The 12,997-nt window shown below is 39.7% G+C and overlaps 1 protein-coding gene across 1 annotated transcript in view; it reads right to left on the bottom strand.

The window, feature by feature from the left end:
• Positions 1-294: 294 nt before the first annotated feature.
• TASOR (transcription activation suppressor) overlaps positions 295-12,997 on the bottom strand; it is a 34,006-nt gene continuing 21,303 nt past the window's right edge. Inside the window, exons 16-23 of the mRNA XM_086618803.1 lie at positions 11,667-11,811; positions 5,054-5,991; positions 4,221-4,343; positions 3,480-3,639; positions 2,722-2,830; positions 2,381-2,559; positions 2,139-2,297; positions 295-1,479 (exon numbers count right to left, since the gene is read on the bottom strand). Coding sequence (XP_086474929.1) covers positions 917-1,479; positions 2,139-2,297; positions 2,381-2,559; positions 2,722-2,830; positions 3,480-3,639; positions 4,221-4,343; positions 5,054-5,991; positions 11,667-11,811 — 2,376 coding nt within the window. The 3' untranslated portion in view covers positions 295-916. The remainder of the gene's footprint in view (positions 1,480-2,138; positions 2,298-2,380; positions 2,560-2,721; positions 2,831-3,479; positions 3,640-4,220; positions 4,344-5,053; positions 5,992-11,666; positions 11,812-12,997) is intronic.

The raw sequence follows: 12,997 nt of genomic DNA, 5'->3' as shown, positions 1-12,997 counted from the left end.
AACACAGCAGCTGTGAAATTAAAAAGGGCAAGATTAACAAACAGATAAAACTCTGTACTTAAGACAATGCTAGTTGTTTGTTTGTTTTTAAACAAAAGGGGGCACCACTAATAATACGCTGAAGTGGGAGAGGACTGAGGCTTTTCTAGTGCAAACTGAACTATCAAAGTCATTAAGTCCAGGTTTGTCCTTCTCTCGTTACAGTAATTACAGTGGCAATAAAAGCTGTAAGATCACTCTGATGGTGCTGTAACGGGCACGGAGTATCACAATTAGGCACAAAGACAATTGCTACTCATGGAATAAGGTTTGGGTGTGCTGCTTACATTAAAACAATATAAAAGGCACAGACAATACACTGTGTTAGCAAGTCCCTTGTGCATTGAGAGTTTATTTTATTTTTGTAATGGAACTGCACCATTGGTTACTCTAATTGAGGTATTTAGCCAAAATCCAGTATATAGTCATTAAAATAACTACACTGCCTTAGAGCTATGTAAAAACATTGGTACAAAATTTGTGTCAAACGTCAAATAAGTTTTGATATTTACGTAAAGAAAAGTGATTTGGATACTCTTACAAAAAACCCCCGCCATTTCACATATTTTAGGCAAACATTCAGTTTTACATTAAAACAGACCTCAAACTGAAGCCCAGGTACAGGTCAAATACAAATGTAGAAACTTAAAAGTGCCAACAAACAAGATAATTCAAGTACAGTAAATGTTAAAAAATATATATATTTATTTCAATTTTCAGATGCTTCCAATAGGTACAGGCCATCAGGATTTAAATAAGACAAGAAAACATTTGAGATAAAGGACAAGAAACATTTTGTTCCAGAATAAAATAGAAATTGTTAATCCACCATTTTAGAAACAGAAAAGTCCACAGCAACTTATAAAAAGAGACGAGTTTATTTCTGGTTTGAATATGGCCCGGAAGAATCACAATTTATATCCCAGCCACCAGGTGATGATGACTTGTCTGTTTCCATGCTCTGGCTGTAAGCAGATAGAAAGTAATTGCCCCCTTCTTGGTTTTGACTTGCAGAAGAAACTGAGTATGTTGTTCCCAGAAAAGTCTGGTGAGTGAGCACATTGAAGTGACTGAACTGATGGGACATGTTTAATTGTCTACTATAAACTTGGAAGTTATTGAAAGGAGTTTGTTCAATTGAATTGTGTTTTTCTCCTTCAGCAGAGCCTGTTGTAGAAACTGGAGTAATTGGCTGTATCTCTTCCAAGTCCATTTTAGAAGTCTTTTCCATCAAGCCACTTTGTGCTTCAGGACATAACTCTGTAACAGATAAGCAGCTTGCTTTTGCATCTGCTCCATGTGAGCCCTTGGCCTTCACCTGCAAAGCTTCCACATGAGTATCATATCTAGAGGCATCATTGCAGATTTCTATTTGTGATGTTTCATCCCCTGAATCCAGAGACATGTCCTCCTCATCCTTTTCATCGTTTTCTACAAGAACTACATTGAAAAAAAGAGAAAGTCCTATTCTATTGAAATGCAAACCCTTGTCAGAAGAGCTATACACTACTCACAGAGTGTTACGCTTCAGGTCTGCAAGTCCAATATCACTTAAGTCTTGGTCTTCTGCCACTCGTGTTCACTTATTTAACATGCACACTTAACCCTCTGTGTGAGTGTCCAGTTACTCCGGTGCTAAAAGCTTCTGCGCATTGTGTTCATGTTTAGTGTTGGGAAATCCCAACTCCCAGCTCCACAGGGGTTAATGTCAAAACAGCATCTAAAGTTATACAGTAGGTGAGTATTTGATCAGACAGTTAAAGTAGTACAATCACTGACATCTCAGTCCTTTTGTTACTGCTTCTAAAAGCCATCGCCAAGTTTATCTATCCTTTTCCTGAAAACAGACTGCTACACCACTTTGGCCTGTGACTAACAGGTGCCTTCTGGCGTGCCACGCTAGCCTGTAACTCGGTATTTGGTGTTCCATCCCAGCTGCTCTTCCTCCATCATTTAAAACAGAGAAAGAGTAGCTTGAGAGTTGGGTTTTCCTCGCCATCTATAGTGTTCATTTACAAGAGGAAAGGCACACTACTTCACGGACCCCCACCCCACACATCTAATTAGCTAAAGAAAGTGTTAAGTGTGTTTAATATTACCTGATTGTCTTTTGTGAGCAGCAGAGGAACAAAGGCTGTTTTCTTCAGTAACTGAGTTGTGATACCCAACCAGGCTTTTAAAATTTTGCATAAAGTCATCAACAGTAGCAACCACGATTCCATTATCAACGTAATTTGAAAGTGTTTTGAGATTCTTTTCTAAATATAGAAAAGGAGATTTTGTATTAATATTTAGCACCCATAGTCAAGAGGGGGGAGAAGCATTCATAGATTTTGTTTACCTGTTAAGAAAACAACATGTCTCTGCTGTATGTTTTGGCCCTGAAGCCTAATAAGACAGTCTAATTCTGGAGCATTTCGAGTTTGAGAGTCACAATTATGGTAAGACAGGATCTCAACCAAGTGCTTCTTCTGATAGGTATTCAGGAGGGTCAGCAGATTCAGGGCATTGGCATTCATTCTAGAACGGGGAAAAAGGCACACACTATTAGAAAGATACTTGGCTTAAGGTCAGTTAAAATATTAAGTCAAACATAAGAGTAAGTTGTGTTTAATTGGGTTTTGTAGAGCACAATTAAAGCTGAAGCATTTTAACAACTGGTATTCGAAGAACACTACTTACCTTCCCAGCTCTTTAAGTTTTTTTTGTATTTTGCAGTGGACTTTCCACTGCCATTTCCCATCTGGGGTGTTGAGATCCTCCAGAAACTTTAGAAACTGTTTTAGTTTATCTGTTTTGGAGATATTGAATAGAAGTTAAATTTTGTGGCGTGCAAACTGCACATACTGCTTCAGTAGATACATAAAGCTGCTTTCCATTTTCATGAAAGTGTAGTTACACAACTACAAACATTAGCCTAGGGTTTCAGTTTTTCTTCCCAGCAGATTAGCCAACAACAATAGTCCAAAACTGAGCTGCTTTTTTGTAGGTCAGATGCCCAACAGTGGTGTCTGCTTACGTAAAAGCTGAATCAGTCATACCTGGTCTGCCTTGCTAAAATATCTATTTCAAAAAATGGTAACTTCATTAATTATTCAGTTTCAAATAAAGTGAAAAAATTGTAGTTTTTCAGGTTTTTTCCTAACATATTTGTGGATTCAGTAGTAAGGAATAAAAGGTTCCATATACCGAACTACACAATCTAACACAGAAAGACAGGATCTCCAAGTTCACATGTTCTTCAGAAATGTGTTCTCCAAAAAGGCCACTGAGGTAAGAGAGAGCCTGAATTAGCTGAAGTTCTCCAAAAAACTCACAAAAATTAGATACAAGACTTGAAAATTAGAAGACTTGATTCTTCACTGGGATGAGTCTGCCATCTCTCTCACGGACTGAAACGATGGGCTTTTTTTCTCTTGTGTTTTAAGCATCACACTTACCTGTAGTGATGGACTCTGGATTAAGGACAGATTCATCTGACACGACGAAACCACCAGACACAAACAATTCATTGTAAGTGTGATTTTTCACATCATCCAAGCTATCGACACCCGCAAAGCTGACACAAGACAGCCTCTTCAAGGTTACCAAGCCAGGTATCTGTTCAAAAACACTGCAAGTCAGAGATGTGTACCAAAGATCACACCAAAAAAACCCAAACCACGAACTACAGAACTTTCCTACTTAATAATACCAAGTATCAAACCTCAAAACACAGTTTCAAAGAACTATTTTTTTTTCCTCTTGCCTTGGGAGGTGCTAACTCAAAAATATTACAGGAATGAGACAACTGAAGTTGAGCACTTGGAATAATTTTCCTTTCTGTCCAGCACAGGTTCACAAACCACAGCTGTCAGGAACACTTAAGGCAATCTGACAACTGCCTTCACTTGCCACTAGAGCATCACAGAAGGCGACGCAGAATTCCTCAGGCCTCTGTGCAACTTCACAACCGCTAATAAACATGGGTTAGCACGTGTGAGGAGGCAGAAGGAGTTATGGGGGGGTGATGAAACAAGACTCAAGTATTTACCACGAGCACTACTCTGTGTGCAAACGGCAACTAAACACAGGACACTGGCTAAATGCTGTCATGAGGAGAAGGCAGCCTTGCTCAAAACGAGCTCATCTCACATTTGAACAACAGCTCTCCATAGAACACATCTACTTATGTGAAATACCTTATGGATGAGGTTGGCGATGTCTTCATTTTGGATTATTATCAACAGTTTATCTAAAGCAGCTCTTCCTTTCAGGAACTGTTCTGGATGGCACTCTGTATTACCTAACTTTGTAAGATACTCCTAACACCACAGAAAGAGAAGATAGTGAAGAAAAAGTGAAAAGGTAGTTTGGCCAAAACACCCCCCCACACACGATGACAATGTCAAGTAAGTTTTCCACTCAAACGAGCCTCAGAGGGACTGGATTCCTTGTCTTTTCGATACATTAATCAGAAAGTTGTAGCAAACCAGAAAAACGCTGTGTCAGCAAGTCAGTCATTCCTAGAGAATCACACATAAATGACCAACTGACCGTCGACCAAAACTGCACCTGTTTTCAAGTGAAGCCAGAAGTTTTTTAAACTTTATTTAATTCGTTAAACTTTCAACTTTCACCTTAAACACTGAAATACAGCAGAACAGTAAGCCCACACACATCGACTTTTCAGGTATTCTTTCTAAAATAGTAAGCTATCACATTTTTGCCCTTGTTTTCTTTTTCCATAAGGCAACCCCCTGGCAGTACCTTCAGAAAGAACCGAACTATAGCTGTTCTGCTTTCCAACTGTAAGAGACCTACGTAAAAGCTAAATATAAGCAAGACTACCTCGGAAGCTGAAACAAGAAATGGAACAGGACAGCCTACTTTCGCAATTCACTTTCAGAATTCAACCTTTGTTTGAAACAAATTTCAGACTACCTACTTGCCAGTCCAGTTTTATGCATTCTGATTTGAAAGACACTTTCTTCTATTTTAACACCATAGAGAGGTTGAACTAGAACATATTTACCTTGATTTCTTTGCAGAGAATGCTTTCCTCTTTTTCATGAATATAAAATTTCACAGTGTTTTTCTGTACATCCTTAATAATTTTCACCAAGCTGTTAAATACTTCAGGTTTTAACTGGCTTATAAAATCCGAAAAGGCTGGTTGAGTTGAAATGTTTAAGTTCTCTGGGGACTTCTGTGTCTTTTCTGGTGGCTCCATCAGATCACCACTGGAAGAGGTCTGATCAGATGTCAACATATCCTCTGTTTTAACTTTCATATGATCTTCCTCCCTCACTAAGGGCAGGCTTGACGAACGCTGCTCGCTAGAATCCAGATCTTCCACGTTATTACACAATGGCTCAGATAACGACGCCATGTCAGAGTCCCTGCAAACAGGTAACGTGTTGGGCGGAGGATTCGGTGCAGCATCACTAACCACTTCTGCAGGGTCAGGACTAGAGCAAGTTGGTGGAGTGTGCCTAATGCATGAAGACGACAAAATAACACTATTCAACTTCTCACTCAGTGTCTCTATGTATTCCTGGACGGAAACCTCTGATGCCTGTAAACATATATATTCAGAAAGTCTCATCATCCTCTCCTGGGCGGAGAAGACTGGCGTGGACATTCCACTAACATAAGCAATATTCTTTTGCTGCAAAATTTCTTGAATCTTTCTTGCAAAGAGATTATATTCTTCTAATAGTGTCGTCTCTATTATTGCACTAATGGAATGCTTAGTTGTAAAAGTGTGATCTGCTAGCCCACACTGATCTTCAAGTTTCTCCACTTGTCTTGTACAAAGTCCTCCATCTGCTGTCCCCTTTTGTGTGTCTGAAAATGGAGAGTATGGAAACTGGTAATCAGAACTTCTCTGTCTATTTATTACCCGGGGGTCATTAGGAAGGGCATCCTTTGGCGGTAAATACACCAGTGGTTCTTCTGGTGATTTCAGACCTATACAGGAAGAGTTAATCATCATCACCTCATGTTTGAAAGTCATATACAAGTGATACAGTAAAACCTCCAAAACAAAGTTTTAAAGTTTTAAGACAGCATTACTGTTGTGCCTCCCCCCACCGAGCAACTCAAATGCAGAGACTCGAGTGTTACTGTCTGCGAAGGTACCGCAGCACAGAAAATTTCATGGGTGGCTCCCAAGACGGCAGAACGATAACGTCAGTTTGCTCAAAGAGCAGAACACAAGTCATTTGCCCAGAGAGAACATCTGATTAAGCATAACATGAACTGCCTTACTTACAAAATAATAAAATCAAATTAGAAATCAAGCAGGGCGACAAGTTATTCAAATATGTTCATTTACCACTAGGTTATATTCCTCTGACTTTCAAAAGGCTTATTGTAGCCACACTACCAGACTGCAAACTGCATGTCTGATGTTGCAATTGGGAACGGAGTCTTTTTTTTTGCTTAAAAAAGTAAGATGTAACTCTTACGGTAATTATTGATACACAGAACCGGTTATGCTGCACGGAGTGCTGAAAGCCTTTCACAAACCAAACCTCAAATGGGTTCTGCAGCACTGAGTTTCTTCACCATCTGCATCCCAAACTATGGGTTTGTTTGTTTGTTGAACCAAATTTAACACTTTGTTGCCATTAATGATATATACACACAGATATTTCAGATACATACAAGTATTTCAGTATATATCTGTCCCATAAATACTTCAAAGGAGGTTTTCTTTGAGGTTTTATTTGTTTTTTTAAGTGTTGCATTATTGTTAAAGCTAATACAGCCGTAAGCAGAAAACCGGATTTCCGGAATACAAGCAATAATAACCCAGTAGTATAGACAGTTTCTAAAAGTCAGTGTTCTTTTGGAATGTAGTCGGTTAAAAAAGTTACATTCAGTCCCTAATTTGATCACGTCCATCCAGATCTAAAAGGAAAACACCTGCCGCAAACAGGATCCCTTTCTCACGGTGACACTATCAGCTCAGGGTTACTTCATGCCACAAGTTACACACAGAAAGCAGAAATGTGATTCTATTTTATATTCCTTATCAATGAAACTATATGTTCTTTCTTTATCCTTCAAAACACATCCTTTGAGTCAAACCAATTTTCTAGTTTTCTTTAAAAGCACTAAACTCAGACTTAGATCAGGCTATTCCAATTAGTTCCATTCTAATTTATTTGAACCTTTTTTCTGTTGCCCTGTACCTTCAGCATTCATCTACACCTTTTGCGCACACAAGTATATCGATTTTAAAAGACTTTTAAGAACTCAGTACCAAATTATAACGTTAACAGAGTAAACTTAGTTTAAGCTCATTTGAGATACAAGGTACTTAAGAATGTGTTATGTATCTCATTCTTCTTGAGCTGCTCAACACTTACTAGCTACATCACTAATCAAGAAATGCTGTACAATAAGCAAGTCTTGGTAAGAAGATTAACAGCTACACTACCGCTTTAAATTTGGCGCTATATTTCAAACTTCTTACAGTTTAATACAGCTCATCAGTTCCATACCAATTTTTAGCAACGAAATTTAGTTCTGTGGCCCTCCTGTCTGCACCCTCAATATCAGTAAAATTTCAAATCCTAAGACTACTGAAAAAATAAATATACAATCCACTCATCTTGATTTGATGAAAAGTTTCTGTAACAATTATATTAGGAAAATATTTTCAAGATACATATGATTAAGAACTGATTAGGTTCTTTCTTCAAAAGATTATTTAAAGTTTTCCAAAAAGAAATAAACTTTCTTTTAAAAAACAAAAGCCTTTGTTTTTATTAAAGGTTTTTATTAAAAATCATTAAGCAGAATTTAAACAGAAAGATATACTGCTGAATATGAAACCCAAAATATTTTTTAACGAGTGGCGTTCCTCAGGGGTCAGTACTGGGACCAGTGCTATTTAACATCTTTATTGGTGACATGGACAGTGGGATCGAGTGCACCCTCAGCAAGTTTGCAGATGACACCAAGTTGTGTGGTGTTGTGGACACGCTGGAGGGAAGGGATGCCATCCAGAGGGACCTCAACAGGCTGGAGAGGTGGGCCTGTGAGAACCTCATGAAGTTCAACAAGGCCGAGTGCAAGGTCCTGCACATGGGTCGGGGCAATCTCAAGCACAAGTACACGCTGGGCGGAGAATGGATTGAGAGCAGCCCTAAGGAAAAGGACTTGGGAGTGCTGGGGGATGAGAAGCTCAACATGAGCCAGCAATGTGCACTGGCAGCCCAGAAAGCCAACTGTGTCCTGGGCTGCATCAAAAGGAGTGTGGCCAGCAGGTCAAGGAAGGTGATTCTGCCCCTCTGCTCAGCTCTCGTGAGATCCCACCCGGAATACTGTGTTCAGCTCTGGAGTCCCCAACACAAGAAGGACATGGAACTACCGGAGCGAGTCCAGAGGAGGGCCACGAAGATGATCCGAGGGCTGGACCACCTCTGCTATGACGACAGGCTGAGAGAGTTGGGGCTGTTCAGCCTGGAGAAGAGAAGGCTCCGGGGTGATCTTATTGCAGCCTTCCAGTACTTAAAGGGGGCCTACAGGAAAGCTGGAGAGGGACTTTTTACAAGGGCGTATAGTGACAGGACAAGGGGCAATGGATTTAAACTGAAAGAGGGGAGATTTAGATTAGATATAAGAAAGAAGTTCTTCACTCTGAGGGTGGTGAGGTACTGGAACAGGTTGCCCAGAGAAGTTGTGGCTGCCCCATCCCTGGAAGTGTTCAAGGCCAGGTTGAATGAGGCTTTGAACAACCTGATCTAGGGGAAGCTGTCCCTGCCCATGGCGGGGGGGTTGGAACTAGATGATCTTTGAGGTCTCTTCCAACTCAAACCCTTCTACGATTCTATGCAAAAAACAGGATTTAAAAAAAAAAATTAATAAAAGGAAGATTTAAACTAAAGTTACCCGTACTTAAATATAGTTCTCTGACAGTACCCTCCTTCATCGATCTACACCTTTGGGTCACAAGTCTTCATAAATAACAAACACATAGCCAAGCAGCAAAACTCAAATAAGCAGTTTAAACAACTTTCAAAGTATGATTTATGATTTCAAACACAGACTTTGTTGTAGTACCTTGTAACTGGCTATGTCAAAGAAACCAAAAAGAGAAATGCCTGAAAACAAGCTTAGAAAGAACAGCTGTTTAAGAGTTGCTGACATAGTTAACCTTGCAGATTAAGTGTCAAATTCTTCACTGCTTAAGAGAGGTCTTTCTACAGTGACTCCAGAAAGAGGATTCCTGGGTGGATTTTGAAATCAGAAATTCAAACATCACCTGAAAAAGAAAGCCTAGAACATTCTGTTTCTTCACATCCAAGATGAAGGTCATCAAAAGCCATCACATTTAAGAATGTCTATTAATGCATTCATCCTCTCTTACCAAAGAAGGAAGAACAAGCAAGAAGACACCATTTTTGTACTTAATGTCTGAAGTAGAAGAGTCTCAAATTCAAATCAAAACTGAGTTAGGATGGGTTTGTTGAAACACACATATGCCAAGTTAGCTTTCTAAAATAAGACTCAAGTTTGCTTACCATTGTCAGAAATTTAGACTGAATAACCAGGAAGAAACGAACAGTAACACGATACAGAAGTAGTCCAGATGAGTTGAGGACCTATGAACAACTATCTCCAACACTTTCTGATGTCGTCAGGGAAGAAGGAAGACAATCCACCCACTCCTCAAGTCCCAAACCATGAAGAGTTAAGTTCTTAAAGTAAGTTTAGCTGAACATGATCCCTTATCAAAAGTAAAACATGCTTTTGTTTAGAAAGAAAAAACAAAGATTGCTAATTTGCCTTCCTGCAATCATGCAGAGATGAAAGAGTGATGTTGTCTGAATTCCTTCCTATAGCTACCTTGCTACAAAAATGAGAAACATGGGGAAGTCATCAGATTTAGAAAGCAAGCAGTTTCAGAAAAGAACAAAGCTTCCTTTAAATTATATTACTGAATTGATCTTAATTCTCTAGAACAAAAATTCAAAGCCCTCTACAAGATACTATACAGGAAGACGGGACCAGTAAAAATTTTGTGCCAGTAGCCCAAAACATTAAAGGCTCTTTTGACTCTCCTACAGCCTTCTTGATGTACTTAATAAAATGAGTCCGCTTGCTGAATAGTGTATTACTGACCTAATCTTCTGATGAAAATTCAATACCAGGTGAGGACAGCAGCTACTCAGTAGTTCAGGCCATAATGACATATGCAAACTGTCTCACTCACTCTTCTCACCTGTTTATCCTCATGTTTTTACAGCTGACCCTCTTTAACTCTTCCTGCCCCTCCTGAAGGGCAGCAGCAGGTAGCATTTGTAGAGTTTTTTCGTATTTATACAGCACCTTGTCCTTGACCATATTGCAGAGCTAGTCAATACTTACTGCAGCCAAGAGCTAATTTAGAACTGACCTTGCAGAAACTCAAGAAATCCAGTGACGCTCAAGACAATCTCTTTCAAAATCTCTAGAGAACGGCACTTCTCCCTCTCAGAAAACTACAGAGAAATTTTTTCCTAGTAAGATTTAGTCTCACAGTGACTGTGCAACGTGTCAAGCCAATTGACAAACGCGTGCATGAACTCCCACGTCCAGCATCTATAATGTAGTACAGTTTTTAGATGCTTAACGTCCACTTAACCAGTTATCTCAGCAACCATATCCTCATCCATATGCACAGTAGCCACTTCCTCCAGGAGTAAAAGAAATAATGTTCCACCCAAACAACTTTACAGTCTCCATACTCTGTAATTTCGCAAAATACCAGAACGGATTTTTGATGTTTGGCCCTTAAACAAAGTGCAGAAAACGTTATCCAGAATTACCCTGTCATTACACTGAAAGGCCTATGAACAGTGTGAAGGGAAACCCCCTTCCCTGCCCTCCTTCCTTCTCAGCCAAACAAACAGAAGAGAGCTGCTGAACTACACAACTAGATGGATATTAGAGGTGTCCAAAAGACATCCCAGCAGTCTTGGAACAGAACCAGAAATCAGTTAAGTATTCACTCGGAGAAAGCAGTTAAATTCCATCTGGACTTGGTCACAAGACGACTTGATTTGTAGCCTTACATTTAGAGCTCTTGCTGACTATTCCTACAGCTCAGTTTCCACACCCTTCAAATCCATGCTTTGATGGTCTCCCAAGACTTGATATTGTTGACTCATCAAGAAGTAGAACAAGAAGCTTCTTCTGTATATTTAAGATTTAAATGTTTAGATAAAGACAAAGACTTTGAAGCACTTCCAGTAGAAGAGCTTGATGCACTAAGTAGATGACTACTCTCTATAAGGAGAACATATTTTTCATTACTTTTCTGTATTGCTAGTTGCAATTATCCACCTGTCCAATCTTTCAGCAGAGCCTGGCAGGTTCAAACACTAAAGTCAAAACAGTTGTGTACCTCACCAGATAAACAGTCAAGCTTTCACATTTCTAAACTGTATCACTATGTACCCAAAGCCATACGCTCCACCAGTTTTCATCCAGCATAATTTTGTATAATTCAAGTATAAGAAACTGCATAGCATATATATATGCTTGTGTACCAACATGTGACCCAAGAATAGGATCTGTGAAAGAGACAAACCTTTAGAATGTGTTTTCATTCACTATTCGTAGCAACATAAGAGTTAAACCCATCTTACCTGTAATTGGAATAAGTTTCCAGTGCATTCCAGCTTCTCCTGTATTATTTGAGTTGGAATGTTGCCTGCGATAAACATGTTCTATAGGTGTACTAGGACAGGGACTGTACTCTTCAAAGCTGCTTACACTTCCAGTGCTTGCTTCCTAAAAAACAATTAAAATTCTCAGCTCAAATTCTTTTTTTGTTAGCTATTAAGCGTTTCCATTCTGAATAGCAGACAGTAAGAACACACCTGAGTTCACCAGCATATTGGCAATTCTGTCGTCAATCAAGTCAAGTCAAACTTGGAAATGTTTACAGGAGGCACTTAAAAATTATCAAACAGGTAAATGAAATATGAGACAGATGTCTGTGCTGATGGTCTGTCATTAAGCACGTAAGGTAGTCCTGAGCACGTGCCTCAGAGTAGAGAAGCTGGGTGGGGCAGAGAGGAAAGGAGGCAAAGAGGGGAAAAAGATGAGGAAAACTATTTGTTCCTTAGCCTTTTTCAGGCTGTTGCCTTGAGCATGCCTTGACTAAAGCCATGAGATGTTGGCATTACTGAGGAACTGCTGGCAACCAGTGCTAAGCCTTTGAACAATCCAACTTCCACATTCCAGATGGTCAGAAGCAAAACAGCATGGAGATCACAGGTAGGACAAACTCTTTCCTGCTCCATGACTTACAGACTGGGCTTTATGTGGAAGTATCAATAACAGAGATCATGGAACAATCACTGTAAAGTGATTGAGCAAGCTGGGGCACTCTGAACTCTAAGCACAAGAGCCTTCTTCAAAGGGCGTTCAGCCAGTTACATGCTGTCATAAAAAGCATGCATGGAACACGTACACACCACTACACCAAGAGGACACATAAAGAGAGCCTGGCATGCATTTAAGAGCTCAGAATTTTTCCACTCTGCTCCCAACAAAACTACATAAAGCCAATTCCCCAACCATCTTTAATATCCATAGAGCATTTAAGATGTTCCAGTATGCACATTTCTTAACACTTTCTCACTCAGACACTGCTAGAGGGACAGAAACAAGCCCATCATCTTTTCCATAGTACAAGACTGAAAGATGGGGACTGCAGGATCCTCACGTGTACATGCAAGCAAGGGCGTTCTGCTTGCCCTACAAAACGCCTGCTATTATTAGTAAGTAGGAGAGAGAATACACTTTGAAGAGGCTGGACCAAGACCAATTCCCAAAACTGAAGCATAACTACAATTAGAGGAAAAGGATGCTTGCTGACTGTAAAGCAGTAAGAACCGCTTTATTAACTCTGAGGTACTGTCTCTAGAAAAGGTCACTAACTCACATACAGAAACAGTTAGCTGAGGTAAGC

Source organism: Tauraco erythrolophus, chromosome 12 (assembly GCF_009769465.1).
Source record: "Tauraco erythrolophus isolate bTauEry1 chromosome 12, bTauEry1.pri, whole genome shotgun sequence".
In the NCBI taxonomy this organism is placed as follows: Eukaryota; Metazoa; Chordata; class Aves; order Musophagiformes; family Musophagidae; genus Tauraco; species Tauraco erythrolophus.
This window is presented reverse-complemented; position numbering and strand designations above follow the sequence as displayed.